Source organism: Zootoca vivipara, chromosome 9, assembly GCF_965207765.1.
Source record: "Zootoca vivipara chromosome 9, rZooViv2.hap1.1, whole genome shotgun sequence".
In the NCBI taxonomy this organism is placed as follows: Eukaryota; Metazoa; Chordata; class Lepidosauria; order Squamata; family Lacertidae; genus Zootoca; species Zootoca vivipara.
This window is the reverse complement of record NC_142592.1, coordinates 70,698,355-70,715,096: the sequence shown is the minus strand read 5'-3', so window position 1 is coordinate 70,715,096 and position 16,742 is coordinate 70,698,355. Positions and strand designations below refer to the sequence as shown.

Here is a 16,742-nt window from a genome sequence, read left to right as displayed (position 1 = left end):
GCCTCTCCCAGCATACATTGCTTTAAACCAAGGATTCAGAGTTGTCCTATATTACAATTTCCATTCCATGTTCCATGACAGAGATTTTGGAATTCATTATTTGTACCCCGCCCATCCGGCTGGGTTTCCCCAGCCACTCTGGGCAGCTTCTACAAAGATTAAATTTCATTAAAATGTCACACATTAAAAACTTCCCTAAACAGAGCTGCCTTCAGATGTTTTCTAAATGTCAGGTAGTTGTTTCTCTCTCTGACCTCTGATGGGAGGGCGTTCCACAGGGCAGGCCCAACTACCGAGAAGGCTCTCTGCCTGGTTCCCTGTAAACACTGTGGGGGGGGGGGACTCAACTTTGCAGCTGGATTGCCGGGATCAGCCTGTGTCAATAGTCATTGTCCTGGCCTTAGTTAGACGCTGTGTGGGGAACTTGGGATTTTTTTAGGGGGGGGGCTTCCTCTAACTGCCCCCCTCCCTGGTTTGAACAGTACCAACACCCACAACACAGATGGATCTAATCTCATGGCGTGGGGTGGGGGAGGGAAATATTTTGCAATGTAAACATTTAGGCTTGCCAGACTGAATAGAGGACAGGACTTGTTGTTGTTGTTTAGTCGTTTAGTCGTGTCCGACTCTTCGTGACCCCATGGACCAGAGCACGCCAGGCACTCCTGTCTTGCACTGCCTCCCGCATTTCGGTCAAACTCATGTTCGTAGCTTCGAGAACACTGTCCAACCATCTCGTCCTCTGTCGTCCTCTTCTCTTTCTGCCCTCCATCTTTCCCAACATCAGGGTCTTTTCCAGGGAGTCTTCTCTTCTCAAGAGGTAGCCAAAGTATTGGAGCCTCAGCTTCAGGATCTGTCCTTCCAGTGGGCACTCAGGGCTGATTTCCTTCAGAATGGATAGGTTTGATCTTCTTGCAGTCCATGGGACTCTCAAGAGTCTCCTCCAGCACCATAATTCAAAAGCATCAATTGCATCAATTGCAGACCCTTTGCTTGGAAATTAAACACAGGGTCTGCTGGTTTCTCTCTAAGGTTTCCAGACTCAAAAGAGAGCAGGGCAATTAAAGGCACAGAAGTCCTGGCCTCTATTCAGCCTGGCAACCCTAGAAACATTGTGGGGGGACACACCCCACTTTGCTGCTGGATTGCCGGGATCAGCCCCTCCCCCGCTCTCCTGATCCACAGAAGGAAGAGGGGAGGGGGGAAACCTTCCTGTCCTGCCCCCCCCTTCAAACCTTCCCCTCCCCTCCCAGCCCATCCTTCTCTCATGCCACCCCCACTACCCCAAATCCCCCCACCATACGTTGCCCCTCTTCCTCCTCCTCTTCCTCGCTGTTTCCGGAATGAGGGGGAGAGCCCCCTCCCAACCTGCCTGCTTCTCCCGGAAGTGGAGCTCCTACGCCGGATCGCTACTCTGCACCGTTGCTCTAGGGGCGCGCGCATTTACAAAGGGGAGGAGGGGCGGCAGGGAAACCCCCCCCCCTTGTGGGAAAGAGGATCGCGAGCGAGGGCAAAGAGGTAAGGGGGCTGCGGGGGGGGGGTAGAAAAAAGGACCCAGAGATCCCCGCCAGCTCCCCAAAGCACCTTCCCTGGGCCCCACCGGGAGGGTCTGGATCCCTGCACGGTGCTGCGAAGGGGGGTTTCCTTGCAGAGAGAGGTGGGCCACGAAAGGATGAAGGGGCACGAGGGATAGAGACCCCCCTGTCCCCCCCCCTGCTTGACTTGGGGCGGTCCCTCCGGATGGAGAGATGGGGGCGCAGGGGAGGCTCTGGGAGAGAGGAAGGGGGCAGGGAAGGGCAGCATTGGCGGGAGGGGGGGAGATAGGAAGACCATTCTATAGGGGGACGTCTCCATCGTGGATTCTCCGGTGGGACAGCTTTGGCCTCTCTCTGCCGCCCAGGAATGGGCCACCCCTTCAAGGGGACCAGAGAGGGATCCCTGGAAGGGGGGGGGTCCAGTTTCCCCACCTCTTCCTTCCTGCAAGCTCTGTCTTCTTCCCACCCCATAAGCCCCTCCCCTGTCCAGACTCAGCGGTTCTGCCCAGTCCAACCATTGGCCCCCCTGGAGAGGAGAGGAAATCCCGAGAGGAAGAGGGGAGGAAAGCGGCTCTTTGTTTCCACAATCCCACCCAGGAAGCAGCCATAAATCTTTCCCTCTCTCTCAGGCTCCCATCTTTAAGTGTCTTTCCCACTGCCTGGTTCATTGAGGATGATGATAATGTACACCTGTCATCAGAAACAGGGATGCAGAGTCCGTGGAAAGACTCTCAGGATTGATATGGAAGTTGCACCTCAAAAGCATTTCTGTTCCTCTTATTCTTTGTAGGCAATGTCAGAGTGACTGACAAGCTGAGATACCACCCATCAGCATCGAAAGCAACTGTCCCAGTCGAAGGACCCATTTTCATGATAGACAGTGCCTGTGGCTGGAGGCTCTACACACAGGGTGTGCCTATGCGGGCCAAAGATTGCCAGTATTAGCACAGGTGAGGCGTGTGACCTTCCCAAATTTATAGACTGTATGTGAATGAGAGTCATGGGTGGGATTATATTTTACAGCAACCCATAACATTTCATGAGCTGATATAGCAGTACGAACTCCAAATTAACTAAAAAACAACAACCACAAGATCATCATCAGTATTTATACCCCCGGGGCCTAGTTTGCCTGCCCATGATCTAGAGAAAACACCACCATTGAATCATACAGAGTAAAACTATCAGAACCTTCTTGAACCAATAGGTTAGGAATTATCACTATACATTAGATCTGTACTTTTCTATGCCTGAAAAATGCAACCATGACAATGTGGGAATGTTCAGGGATGCAGGAGAGGATATATTGTTTGATTACCAGTATATCCTTTCCAACTTGTGTTAACAAGTTGTACAATTTAGCTGAGTAACATTTCCCTTTTTAAACTTCCACAGCGGATGCATTTGCTCAGGCTCGCTAAAGCCTCTAAAATAAGTTTCCTTGCTAATTTCCCCTTGGTAATTTCTTTCATAAAAAGATAGACACGACACAGTCTTCTATAAAAATATTAAAAGGATTTACTCACACATTCTGTTCACAAATGGATCCCAGAAGGCAGACAACTTACAAATGTAATATACACCTGGAAACTCTCCCATAAGGAGATAGCGCCTTTGTCCTCTCTTGGTCGGAAGCTGGAAGCCAAGAGAGCATCTTAAGCTAAGCAGAGAGAGAGAGATGGCTGACCAGTCCTGCTCTTCTGTCACCTGGGCAGGTGAGGTCACGCCCACCTCTAGCCACATGCAGAGGAAGTCTGTCCCAGCCTAGGAGAAACAGGAAGTTCTGACTGGCTGGTCCAGACATCCCCTTTTATGTCCACGCTAGGGATGTTGTACTTGACTGCTCTTGTCTTTCACATCCCACAGATGCTTTAAAGGTCAGCACCAGCAGTTTGAATTGTTCTCGGAAATGCACTGTGAGTCAGGGAAGATCCTTTAGGAATAGTGTTATGTGGTCTCAGTGGCTGCTCCCAGTAACTCTCCCAGTAACTAGTCAAGCTGCCCCATTCTGGATTCGTTGGAGTTTCATAGTCACCTTCAAAGGGAGCTCCATGTAGAGCAGGTGGGCAATAGACCAAGCAGGAGATAACCAGAGGATGCACCACTCTGGTGAGACAGTCTGCAGGCTAGTAAGGTCTCAGCTATGTACCAGATAGAGCTGATAGACAGCTGCTCTGGACACAGAAAAGACCTGTGCCTCCATGGACAGCTGTGAGTCCAAAATGACCCCCAGGCTGCACACCTGGTCCTTCAGGGGCATAGTTACCCCATTCAGGACCAGGGAGTCCTGCTCGCCTCCTGTCCCCCCCCCCAAACAGTACTTCTGTCTTGTCAGGGTTCAACCTCAATCTGTTAGCCGCCATCCATCCTCCAACCGCCTCCAGGCACTCACACAGGACCTTCACCGCCGTCACTGGCTCTGATTTAAAAGAGAGATAGAGCTAGGTATCACCCACATACTGATGAACACCCAGCCAACCCCCCTGATGATCTCTCCAAGTTGCTTCATATAGATATTAAAAAGCAGGGGGGAGAGGGGGGAGCCCTGACACACCCCACAAGTGCGGGCGCAGGGGTCTGAACACTCATCCCCCAACACCACTTTCTGGACATGGCCCAGGAGGAAGGAGGGGAACCACTGCATAACAGGGTCCCCAACTCCCCTAGGGGGTCCAGAAGGATACTATGGCCAAAGGTCTGCAAAGCTGCTGAGAGATCCAGCAGAACCAGGAAACAGCTTCCCCCTCAGCCTCTAGCCCATCGGAGATAATCAAGCAGCTCAACCACGGCAGTTTCAGTCCCATGATGAGGTCTGAATCCCCGTTGGAAGCATCATGGTGGCAAGAGCTTTCCTGCTCCTCCAGCCCACAAAAGCTCCAGGCACAATACTTTCATTAGCTTTGAAGGTGCCATTGGATACTTGGTGGTCTTTTCTTCAAAAGACAAATATTTTGAATACTTTTACATTGACGTACTGTATGATGTAAATAGCGCTTCTGTTTTCCTTGTTCCACATCGGAGAGACTTTGATCCACAGATCTGAGCTCATCTCTCTGCCTGAAACTGCTGTGTTAGCAGCAATGGAAACCTGGGCAGAGTGTTTGGGGCTCCTGGGCTGCCTAGAGAACAAGACCCCCTTCTCAGCCTGGATGATATGGTGCCAAGGAAAGCAGAGCAGTAGGTTTGACACCAGATTAGCTGCAGGAGTTGAATGAAGAAGGTGTGTAGGGCACATCCAACCGTCTTAGAGACTCCGCCCTGGGTTTGTGTAGCTTTTCCTCCATAGCCTTTTCTTCTCCTGAAGATAACCCCTGAGGCAGCAGAGGTTTCGGACGAGAGTTTTCCTTCTCAACGTGCCCCATCTGCCCTTCACTTTCTTCTGCAGCAAAGAAAAGAATCTACCTTAACTGTGGGATTCACTGTTGTTCTCATCCTCTCCATCCACCAGGGCCTGCCTTCACCTGCAGCATAATTCCCCAACCCACCCAGGATTTGAGACCCAGCAGCTATCCTCACCTGGTTTAGCCGCCCGGTTGAAGCCATTCCTGGGATTGTGGCTCCTGTTACACACTGACAGCTTCTGGAAGCCACAGGTGAGAGCTGAGTGCAGACCAATGGTGGATAAATTAGTGCATGACATGTCCCCCACCAAAGGTACTACCGCTCCTCTAACACCCCAAGGTAAAGGTAAAGGGACCCCTGACCATTTGGTCCAGTCGTGACCGACTCTGGGGTTGCGCGCTCATCTCGCATTATTGGCCGAGGGAGCCGGCGTATAGCTTCCAGGTCATGTGGCCAGCATGACAAAGCCGCTTCTGGCAAACCAGAGCAGCACATGGAAACGCTGTTTACCTTCCCGCTGTAGCGGTTCCTATTTATCTACTTGCATTTTGAGGTGCTTTCGAACTGCTAGGTTGGCAGGAGCTGGGACCGAGCAACGGGAGCTCACCCCGCCACAGGGATTCGAACCGCTGACCTTCTGATCAGCAAGCCCTAGGCTCAGTGGTTTAACCCACAGCGCCACCTGGGTCCCAAACACCCCAAGACATCCTATAATTACAATATTTAGGACGGATCAGGAATAAATTCATGGCTCCAGAAATAACACAATGAATATTACATATGCAATGTTAAAGTTTCCACTATGTACAGTTATCCATTTGCCTTTAATATCTGGCTTTTTCAGTGCCAGTTTAGGATAGTCCTGCGTCAGAAGAGGGGCATGAGATCAGGCAGCGCATCATTATTATAAAGAACAATGGAGGTGGGTGTTTCTGTCTGGGATTCCCAGGCTCCAACTGCTTCTCCTTCTGCTCCTCCTACTCTCGCCATGCAATGTGAGGCATGTAGACGGAGGTCCATCTCCAAGAACAGGAGCTTCCCTGAGCACCCATTCAGCTGACCCCAAGCCCCAAGCCTTGTCACTAGTTCTCTGACTGACCCAGACCACAGTCGCTGGGAAAGACATAGCCCTGGGTCTTACAGAATGGTCCACATGGGCCTCCTGAGGCCAATGGGACTGTGCAGGTGATTCATGAAGATCTAGAGGTGGAAACGGGGGGGTGGGGGTGGATGGAGGATTATGATGCAGAGGATGGGAAATGTCCAAAGGAATGAGGAACCAGAGAAAGAGACAGAGAGCAGCTGCCTTTCCTGTGAGGAAACAATGGATTTGCAAAGGCTGTATTCCCAGATCATGCTGCTTTATTAATGACTAGTATATTTCAGCCCGTTTAATAACGGGCGCTAGAACATCCTGGGGTTCGGAGAAGCGCTTGTGCAGCGCTTCTCCGAACCCTGGGACCTGTCCTTGCTGTCGGCGGCAGGGGGACAGGAACGGAGGAGGAGAAAGCACTGCGTTCTCCTCCTCCGTTCCTGTCCCGCAGCCGCCGACAGGAAGAAGACATCCCAGGGTTCGGAGAAGCGCTTGCGCAGCGCTTCTCCGAACCCTGGGACCTGTCCTTGCTGTCGGCGGCAGGGGGACAGGAATGGAGGAGAAAGCGCTGCGTTCTCCTCCGTTCCTCTCCCGCAGCCGCCGACAGGAAGAAGACATCCCAGGGTTCGGAGAAGCGCTTACGCAGCGCTTCTCTGAACCCTGGGACCTGTCCTTGCTGTCGGCAGCAGGGGGACAGGAACGGAGGAGAAAGCGCTGCGTTCTCCTCCGTTCCTCTCCCGCAGCCGCCGACAGGAAGAAGACATCCCAGGGTTCGGAGAAGCGCTTGCGCAGCGCTTCTCTGAACCCTGGGACCTGTCCTTGCTGTCGGCAGCAGGGGGACAGGAACGGAGGAGAAAGCGCTGCGTTCTCCTCCGTTCCTCTCCCCCAGCCGCCGACAGGAAGGACGCGCGCACTCTCCCCCCCCTCCTCCAACCGCCGCTCCTCACGGCCAGGGAGGGTTGTGAGGAGGCCTTCGCCGGCCTCCACCCTCGCTTCCCTGACGTGCCCTGCAGTGAGGCAGTGTCCGGCGGGAGTGGCGGTTGGAGGAGGCAGAGGGGGGGGAGAGTGCACGCGCGCAGTCTCTGCTGTCCAATCCCTGTGTCCCTGGGGGACATGCGCAGTGACCCAGGGACACACGGGACAGCTTGGACGCAGGGACAACTTGGACATTATTATATAGGATGACTGAGGATTAGGAAAGGTTGCTGCTGCATTACTATCATTTGATATCATTGCATTTACATTTCCTAAAAATTTCAGGACATGGGTAGGAGGTGGGGGAATGTAGGAGATGTTGAAATAACAGAAGGTGCTAATGGCGGTTGATGTGATCTCTATTTCTCTGTTCTCTTCCTTAAAACCCGAACAGGATTTCCTTTCCTCCCACTCTGAAGAATGTGATGGAGAAGACACCTTTTGTTTCATTAGGAATAGAAATTAAAATGTGTGAAATGTGGAATATGCTTCACTGAATGAGCACACACAGTTCACATCAATGACCTCCAACAGAGGAGAAACCATTCAAAGGTATGGAGAGCGGAAAAAGTTTCAATGATAGTGGAAAACTTAGAACACATCAGCAGACTCACATGGGCAAGGAAGGATTCCAATGCAGGGACTGTGGGAAGAACTTCAGTCAGAGCGGATCCCTCAATATGCACCAACGGATTCACACAGGGGAGAAACCTTTTAAATGCAGGGAGTGTGGAAAGAGCTTCAGTCAGAGTGGACACCTTAGAGGACATCAGCGGACTCACACAGGGGAGAAACCATATAAATGTATGGAATGCGGAAAGAGCTTTCGTGATAATGGATACCTCAGAATACATCAACGGACTCACACAGGGGAGAAACCATTTAAATGCATGGAGTGTGGAAAGAGCTTCAGTCAGAGTGGACACTTAAGTTCACATCACCTGACTCACACGGGTGAAAAACCATATAAATGTATGGAGTGCGGAAAGAGCTTTCGTGATAATGGAAACCTTAGAAAACATCAACGGACTCATTCAGGGGAAAAACCATGTAAGTGTATGGAGTGCGGAAAGAGCTTTAGTTGTAATGGAAGCCTTAGAAAACACCAACGGACTCACACAGGGGAAAAACCATTTAAATGCATGGAATGCGGAAAGAGCTTTAGTGATAATGGATACCTTAAAAAACATCAAGGGACTCACCCAGAGGAGAAACCATTTAAATGTATGGAGTGTGGAAAGAGCTTCAGTTTCAAAGCGAGTCTTACAGCACATCAACAGACTCACACAGGGAAGAAAAAATATAAATGTATGGAGTGTGGAAAGAGCTTCAGTCGGAGTGGAACCCTTAGAAGACATCAACGGACTCACACCGGAGAGAAACCATATAAATGTATGGAATGCGGAAAGAGCTTCAGTTTCAATTCAACCCTTAGAATACATCAATGGACTCACAGAGAGGAGAAACCATATAAATGTATGGAGTGTGGAAAGAGCTTCACTTGCAATGCAAATCTTATCAGTCATCAATATACTCATACAGAGGAGAAACCATTTAAATGTATGGAATGCGGAAAGAGCTTCTGTTTCAATGCAACCCTTAGAAGCCATCAACAGACTCACACAGGGGAGAAACCATTTAAATGTATGGAGTGCGGAAAAAGCTTCAGACAGAGTGGACACTTCAATATACATCAACGGACTCATACAGGGGAGAAACCATTTATATGTATGGAGTGCGGAAGGAGCTTTCGTGACAATGCAAACCTTAGACAACATCAACGGACTCACACAGGGGAGAAACCGTTTAAATGTATGGAGTGTGGGAAAAGCTTCAGTCAGAGTGGACAACTCAATATACATCAACAGACTCACACAGGGGAGAAACCATTTAAATGCATTGAGTGCGGAAAGCGCTTCAGTCAGAATGTGAACCTTAAAATTCACCAACGGATTCACACAGGGGAGAAGCCATTTAAATGTATGGAGTGCGGAAAGAGCTTCCGTTTCAGTGCAACTCTTAGAATCCATCAACAGAGTCACAAAGAGGAGAAACCATTTCAATGTATGGAGTGTGGGAAAAGCTTCAGTCAGAGTGGACAACTCAATATACATCAACAGACTCACACAGGGGAGAAACCATTTAAATGCATTGAGTGCGGAAAGCGCTTCAGTCAGAATGTGAACCTTAAAATTCACCAACGGATTCACACAGGGGAGAAGCCATTTAAATGTATGGAGTGCGGAAAGAGCTTCCGTTTCAGTGCAACTCTTAGAATCCATCAACAGAGTCACAAAGAGGAGAAACCATTTCAATGTATGGAGTGCGGAAAGAGCTTCACTCAGAGTGGACACTTCAATATACACCAACGGACTCACACAGGGGAGAAACCATTTAAATGTATGGAGTGCGGAAAGAGCTTCAGTCATAATACAAGCCTTAGAAAACATCAACGGACGCACACAGGGGAGAAACCATTTAAATGTATTGAGTGCGGAAAGAGCTTTAGTGATAATGGATACCTTAGAAAACATCAATGGACTCATATAGAGGAGAAACCATTTAAATGCACGGAGTGCGGAAAGAACTTCAGTCAGAACGGAGACCTTAAATTACACCAGCAGACTCACTCCGGTGAAAAACCCTATGAATGTATGGAGTGTGGAAAGAGCTTCAGTCAGAGTGGACACCTCAGAAGACATCAACTGACTCACACAGGGGAGAGATCATTTTAATGTATGGAGTGCGGAAAAAGCTTCAGTCAGAGTGAAAATGGTGAGGAAGACATCCGCAGACACAGTGGGGGAGAAACCGTTTAATTGTATGGCTTCAGTCAGACTGGAAGTCCCACATCAACAGACTCATAGACAGGAATAACTTTTAGACTTGAAACCGTACAAACCAACAACAAACTCAAAGAGGATAAGCAATTTAAAAGGAAAGATTGCAGAAAGTTATTTAGTTATAATGGAATGCTTTAAGGAACATCTAGGGAGTCTCACAGGGGAGGACCCATTTAGATGTATGGAGTGCGGAACGTGTTCCTCTCAGAGTCCACTCTTTTCTTTTTCTCAGCAGTCTTAAACAGATGATGTCTATGTGAAGTTGTGGTGTTTATTTGTAACATTGTATAGTGATAAAATTTGGAAGGCAATGTCAAACAATGTGATTATAACTTAAGATTAAAATGACCTTTTCATAGAGAAGGAGCGAGGGTGGATCTGGATTGCTGGTGGTGAGGATTAGGGCTGGGAGATATATTGTCCAATACCAGTTTCTAGGCCACATCGCAATAACCTTTGAAAAACAATTGATATGGCAATACACCGCGAATCACAGTGTGTGTTTCTGGGATGTGCATTTGCCTGGAAGCAGCTGGCAGAAAGCTTTGCTTCGTGAAGCCCCTGAAGATGCCCAGTTGCTGACTTCCCTCCCAGATGACAGGAAGCGAAACACACACCTCCATTGCAGTTTGTCATTCCAGCCTCTCTCCTCCCTTGCTCCCTTCTGCTGGTGTGTGTGCCTGACTTAGATATCTTGTGGGGTGTATTTTTTTAGTGCTGAAACTGGATTTGCGCCCAGGAGCTAGGTTTTGTGCCTCACTGGGGACCCAGGGAGAAATGTATGCTTTGAAAGCTCAATAAACTCTTACTGAAGACGTCCTGCTGCCTCTGTGTGTGTTTTTGACCTCAGCGTGGGAATTGCTCTATTGCAACCCCAGAGCTGCTGCTTATTCTGGGGTTTGAGGAAGATAGTATTTCTCCATAGTCCCAGAAGATTTTATTCAGTCATGCTACTCGGGAGTTTTCCTACCATAGGATAGGACCACAGTGCGTATTACTATCATACTGATTTTACTGCCGTGGCTGATGCTGGTGGCTGGGTTCAGGGGGGGGGCACCAGCTGGGGGGCCCACAAGGGAAGAAGACTCAGAGCCCGGGGACTGGTGGTGGAATGATGATGAGCAGAAAGAGGGGGGAAAGGGAGCAGACTTGGGGGGGGGTTGGAAGCTGAGGAGAAAACGGGGTTTGGTGAGCAGGAAGAGGCTGGGGCAGAGGGAAGTTCACACTCAGAGGTAGGAGAGGAGGGGGGCCAGGAGAGGAGGCCTGGAGAGGAGGCCTGGAGAGGAGGCTGGCTGCTGAAGAATCCAGAGAGACTCCCCCCTCCTGCTGTGACCAGCTCCCCTCTCCCCTGGTCTCCTAGAGGACATAGAGAAATCCAGTTCAGACCCCATGAACCTGTACATGATAGTAAGCGGGGGGACGCATCACTTTAATCTCATTGACAACAAACTCTTTTCTGCCCATTCACTCCCTTTGGAGAGCTCTTTTGGATCTCCTTGCAAATCTCTCTTTGTTTGAACAAGCCTGGACATTTTGCTGCCATCAGCAAACTTTGCCCCCTCCCTGCTCACTCCTAACTCTAGATCACTCCTAACTCCAGGAATCAGCAAGAAGGAGCTTCTGGAGCCTGTGCGGCCCCCTCCCCGCCTGCTTCCTCAAGCTCTCATGAGCCTCTCCCCTTTTCATTTCAAGGATTGGGGGATCCTGCACAGCCCTCAGGGCACCTCAGTATCTTGGGGTGTGTGTGTGGTATTTTGTTTGCTGAGGGAAGGAGTCACAATCCTGTCCCATTGCCTGGTGTCAGGCTTTTTGGTAAGAGGGTGAGACTCGGGTGGAAAAGCATTGAGAAGGAAAATGTCCTGAGGTGCGGATTTACTCCCCGCGGATCCCTCCAGGGTCAGCAAAAGGAGGAGTCTCCAGCCACATTAAAGATGCAAAACAGCAGTCAGTAAACATGATATTTGCATGCAACAAGGTTCAAACACACAAAGAGTAGGAATGGGGTTGTGTGGACTTTCAATACCTCTTCCCCCTTTCCCATAATACATTTTCCAACAGCATAATCAATACATGACAAATATGCCATAAAGAGGGAGTGGTGGTCATGGGGTAACATGAGTCCCTCACCCACCCATCAATCACCCCAGTTCTGGGCATCACAGTTCAAGAAGGATACTGACAAGCTGGAACGTGTCCAGAAGAGGGCAACCAAAATGGTCAAAGGCCTGGAAACAATGCCTTATGACAGGGGTGTCAAACTCAAATTCATCGGGGGCCGCATCAGCAGTCTGGTCACCCTCAAAGGGCCGGTTGTGTCTGTAGGACTATGTGTCCACTCTTTATTATCATAAATTATTGTCACTGCATTCAATTATTACTGTTTTTTGTAATAATGTAAGCTCATTCCCGCCCCCACGCGGATCACATTCCTGCGTCGTGGCGCGTGTGTGGGAGGGGATGTAAACGAGGGAAATTTGAACAAAAGGTGGGGATCGATGGCTTCCGGAGGGGGGGGCTCAACTAAACGTTCGGCAGGAAGGAGAAAGCCACTGCTGGGATTAAAAACCTGCAGATGGAAAGAGGGCTTCCCTCTCCCGCCCTGTGCACACCCAAACCCCGCTAGGCAGGATGCCACACGCTGCAACCCACCCCATGCTTTGGAGAGGGGCAGGAACATGCGGTGCAGCGCCAACTCCCTGCTTTGCTTTTGCATCCTCCCTCCTCAGCGCCAGAGTCCCTTCCCCTCACGCTGAGGGAGGGCAGCGGATTTCCCGAGGAGGAAGGCGGCGGCAGCCCCAGCGGACGTGCATCTTCGCCTCAGAGCTGCTCTTCCCCCCACCCACGCTGTTGTCATCTTCGCCGCTGCCTCTCCCTACCGGGACTGCAGGCAGAGGAGGCTTGAAAACCTCCCCCCCCCCAAAAAAAAATTCCCCTCCCACCTACTCAAACCGCGAGACGACTCCATCTGGAGCCCTACATCACGAGGGGCTGAGAGGAGGCGGCGGCAGAGCGGGAAGAGCAGGAACCCGTGCTGTCGCCGCCTCCTCCCTCCCGGCCGCCCCCCGGGGAGCAGCTCCGCCGGAACTGAAAAGCCAAAGGGCGGCTTGGGGGTGGGGGGCAGAGCAAAAGCCAGGCACCCTCCCGAGTGTCTATGAGGAGAAAACGGGGGAAGAGGGAAGAGAAACCCGGCTCCATCAAGAGAGCGGCTGTTGCGCTTCGCCTACTTCCCCCTCAGGCTCACTCCGCGTCCCTTTTGCCCGCTCGCTCACCCACCTCCCGGATGCAGCCGAGGAGAGGAAGGGAAGCGGCGGGCGGCGGCTCCCCAGTGCTGCCTCACTCGCTCTCGGAGACAACAGCAAAGCCCGCCAAAAAAAAATCCAGCGCTGCTCCGTCCCGGCACCAACTTTGCCGGCGGCGCCTGTAGGGCTTTCCTACCTCCTCGGCAGGCTTCCTCCTCCTCCTCCTGCATCTCACTTCCCCGTCTGGCCGCTGTGCCACCGCCTCCCTCAGCCTCATTCGAAATTGAAATTCCCTGGCCAAGGCCGTCAGCGCGGCTCCAGAGCCCCGGCCTCTGCCTGCAGCCCCGCCCCCGGTTTTGACCCTCGGCCAATCGCAGGCTCCAGAACTACTGTCAGCGGCTACTGTCGGCGGTGGCTACGCGGGCCACATGATGAGGTCTGGCGGGCCGGATTAGGCCCCCGGGCCTTGTGTTTGACACCCGTGCCTTATGAGGAACGGCTTAGGGAGCTGGGTATGTTTAGCCTGGAGAAGAGAAGGTTAAGGGGTGATATGATAGCCAAGTTCAAATATATGAAAGGATGTCATATAGAGGAGGGTGAAAGGTGGTTTTCTGCTGCTCCAGAGAAGCGGACACGGAGCAATGGATTCAAACTACAAGAAAGAAGATTCCACCTCAACATTAGGAAGAACTTCCTGACAGTAAGAGCTGTTCGGCAGTGGAATTTGCTACCAAGGAGTGTGGTGGAGTCTCCTTCTTTGGAGGTCTTTAAGCAGAAGCTTGACAGGCATATGTCAAGAATGCTTTGATGGTGTTTCCTGCTTGGCAGGGGGTTTGACTGGATGGCCCTTGTGGTCTCTTCCAACTCTATGATTCTATGATTCTATTTCCTGTCAATCACCACCTAAGTACCCGCTTCCCAAAGAAGAATAAAACCATTTACACTTCTCTCTTGCCTTCGGACTTTCCTGAGTTTGCGCTTTGAGGGAACCTGGTTCCAATTCCCTCCACCAATGGATTTCTGCCTGGTTCATTGTTGCCCTGCAACACCTCCTATTCCTTACTCTTCTTCCTCCTGGGAAGGGGTGAGGTGTACTTGACCATACGCAGGTAGGATTATGGAGAAGGGCTGTGCCAAAGATCCGTCTTCTCAGTGGGAGGAAAATGCCATTGGAATGGAACCAATTGATTGAGGCATTGGTTTTATATGAATTTCTGAAGGTGTTGTACGTTTGCCCCTTCAGCCAAGTTCAAAAGATACATTGTACCACTTCTAGGCAACCGAAAGCAGAATGGAGACATTTTATGAAGCTCCTTCCATTGTCTGCCCAGCATGAGGCGCTCAATCAACCTGCCAAAGGCTGAGATGCCTTCCCTGCCTAAGCATTGCAGGGATGCCCTCCCCATCATAGCTGCCAAGTATCCCGTATCCGCCAGGAAAACCCCTTTTTTCTTACCGTTTCCCGGCGGTCTCCCGTTTAGCGGAAAATCCCGGTATTTTCCCTTAAATCGGGATACTTGGCAGCTATGACTGTGGAGGAGAATGCAATTGTTACCCAGCCATTTTTCTGGTGCCGCTTGCCCTTCTATGGGCACCAGAAAATGGCGGCGCCGGCGCCGGAAGTCGCTTCCGCGCATGACCGGAAGTTGCGTGACGCGACTTCCGGTGGCACTTTGCCCTTCTATGGGCATCAGAAAATGGTGGCGCCGGCGCCGGCAGTCGCTTTACGTATTTCCGGTCATGCACGGAAGCGACTTCCGGCGCTGGTGCCGCCATTTTCTGGTGCCCATAGAAGGGCGAAGCGCCACCGGAAGTTGCGTCATGCGCGCGCTGCCGATCCTGGATATTTATGACCCGGACTTGGCAGGTATGCTCCCGAATGCACACTCCAGACACCAGAGGTCGCGGTTTAACAACATCTGATTGCCTGGCTGGCAAAATCTAAGGATCCCGATTGGTCAGTTGTTGCCCATTCAGAGGAAATGCAGAGTTCATTCATAAAATAATGGTATTTCAGGGAAGCATGCATTTAACAGCTGATTTCTCAAAAGAGGGAGGTTTGGGGTTTTAGGGTTGTGTGATGCTTGACTTCAGCTCCAGAATATGGAGGGGATTTGGTACTACTTTCGGGGGCCACAACCCACCTCCCCGGCTTGTACAATCAGAAAAAGGGTCTGTGTTGCAAGGGGTTACAGAGTATATACATGTGGAATCTATCCCATATGGGAATAGTCCATAGCTGCCAAGTTATCCCTTTTTTAAAGGGATTTTCCCTCATGCTGAATAGGCTTCCTCGCGAGAAAAGGGAAAACTTGGCAGCTATGGAATAGTCCCTTTATCCTCTGTTGGCTGAAAGCATCTCTAGCTAAAAAGCTGCTGGTCCTACGATGGAGAGGAACACAAGAGAGTTTGCAGTGTGCCTTCTGGGACCAATTCAGATGGTCCGCCCCCGCCACTTAATGAATCCAAAAGGTTTCCAGAGAGTGGTAGGAGATGCTTTATCCCATGCTGATGGCCTTTCAGCTGATTCCCTGGTGGAATATGGAGTTAACCAGGGCTATTGACTGTCTGGCTCCGAAGCGCCTTCTCCAAATGCATGGAGGTCGTACAGCCCCGTTGTTTTCCCTGGACCTGAGGGTGATGAAACAATCACTGAGACAGCTAGAGCGCCGGTGGCGGAAAACCCACTCTGAATCGGACCAGACACGGGTTACAGCCCAACATCGAGCCTACCATGTGGCAACGGCAATGGCGAAGAAGACGTTCTTCACCGCCTCTATTGCATCTGCAGAAAATAGTAGCAGGAGACTCTTTCAGGTGGTTTGCAATTTAACGGAACCCCCTTTACCATCGGGGCCTTGTAAAGACCCCAAGATCTCTTACAACGATTTTGCAAAGTTTTTTGCAGATAAAGTCACTCAGATTTGGAAGGAGGTAGACACCACCGTGGGAGGAAGGCCAGGGCAGGAGAGTGCTGGAGCTCTGTCTGGTCGAGTTGCATGGAATCAATTTCAATCCATTACCCCCGAGGATGTGGACAAGCTGCTTGGATGAGTCAAACCAACCACCTGTCTCCTTGATCCTTGCCCATCCTGGCTAATAAAAGCAAGTCGGGAAGGGCTGGGCGATGGGCTCTGCAGGGTGGTGAATGCTTCCCTCTGTGAGGGAGTCTTCCCAGACTCGCTGGAAGAGGTGGTCATTAAACCGCTTCTTAAAAAAACCATCTTTAGATGTGGCCAATATGGCCAACTATTGCCCAGACTCAAATCTTCCATTTTTGGGCAAGGTGATGTGGACAGGATGTTTGAACGAGTGAAACCAACCACCTGTCTCCTTGATTCCTGCCCATCCTGGCTTATAAAAGCTAGCCGGGAAGGGCTGGGCAATGGGCTTTGCGGGTTGGTGAATGCTTCTCTCTGTGAGGGAGCCTTCCCAGACCCACTGAAAGAGGCGGTTATCAAACCGCTTCTTAAAAAACCATCTTTAGATGTGGCCAATATGGCCAACTATTGCTCAAATCTTCCATTATTGAGCAAGGTGATTGAGCGAGTGGTTGCTGAACAACTCCAGGCACGCCTGGAAGAAGCGGACCTGATCTCCGGCGGGCTAGGGACAAAGGTGAGAGTTGTTTCCTAGTTCTGCTGGATCTCTCAGCGGCCTTTGACAACATCAACCGTTACATCCTTCTGGACCATCTAAAGGGATTGGGAGCCGG

At 50.8% G+C, this 16,742-nt stretch overlaps 1 protein-coding gene across 3 annotated transcripts; it reads left to right on the top strand.

The window, feature by feature from the left end:
• Positions 1–1,374: 1,374 nt before the first annotated feature.
• Positions 1,375–10,607, top strand: LOC118090875 (uncharacterized). Of its 3 annotated transcripts, XM_088651777.1 has the most exons (5): positions 1,380–1,518; positions 2,326–2,485; positions 4,984–5,128; positions 5,722–5,799; positions 7,340–10,607. In XM_088651777.1, the coding sequence occupies exon 5, from the start codon at positions 7,500–7,502 to the stop codon at positions 9,678–9,680; it is 2,181 nt and encodes a 726-aa protein (XP_088507903.1). In that variant the 5' UTR covers positions 1,380–1,518; positions 2,326–2,485; positions 4,984–5,128; positions 5,722–5,799; positions 7,340–7,499; the 3' UTR covers positions 9,681–10,607. The 3 variants fall into 3 exon arrangements, with proteins under 3 accessions (XP_060135328.2, XP_088507904.1, XP_088507903.1); XM_060279345.2 differs by lacking the exon at positions 5,722–5,799 and having other exon boundaries at positions 1,375–1,518; XM_088651778.1 differs by lacking the exons at positions 4,984–5,128; positions 5,722–5,799 and having other exon boundaries at positions 1,377–1,518.
• Positions 10,608–16,742: the final 6,135 nt, after the last annotated feature.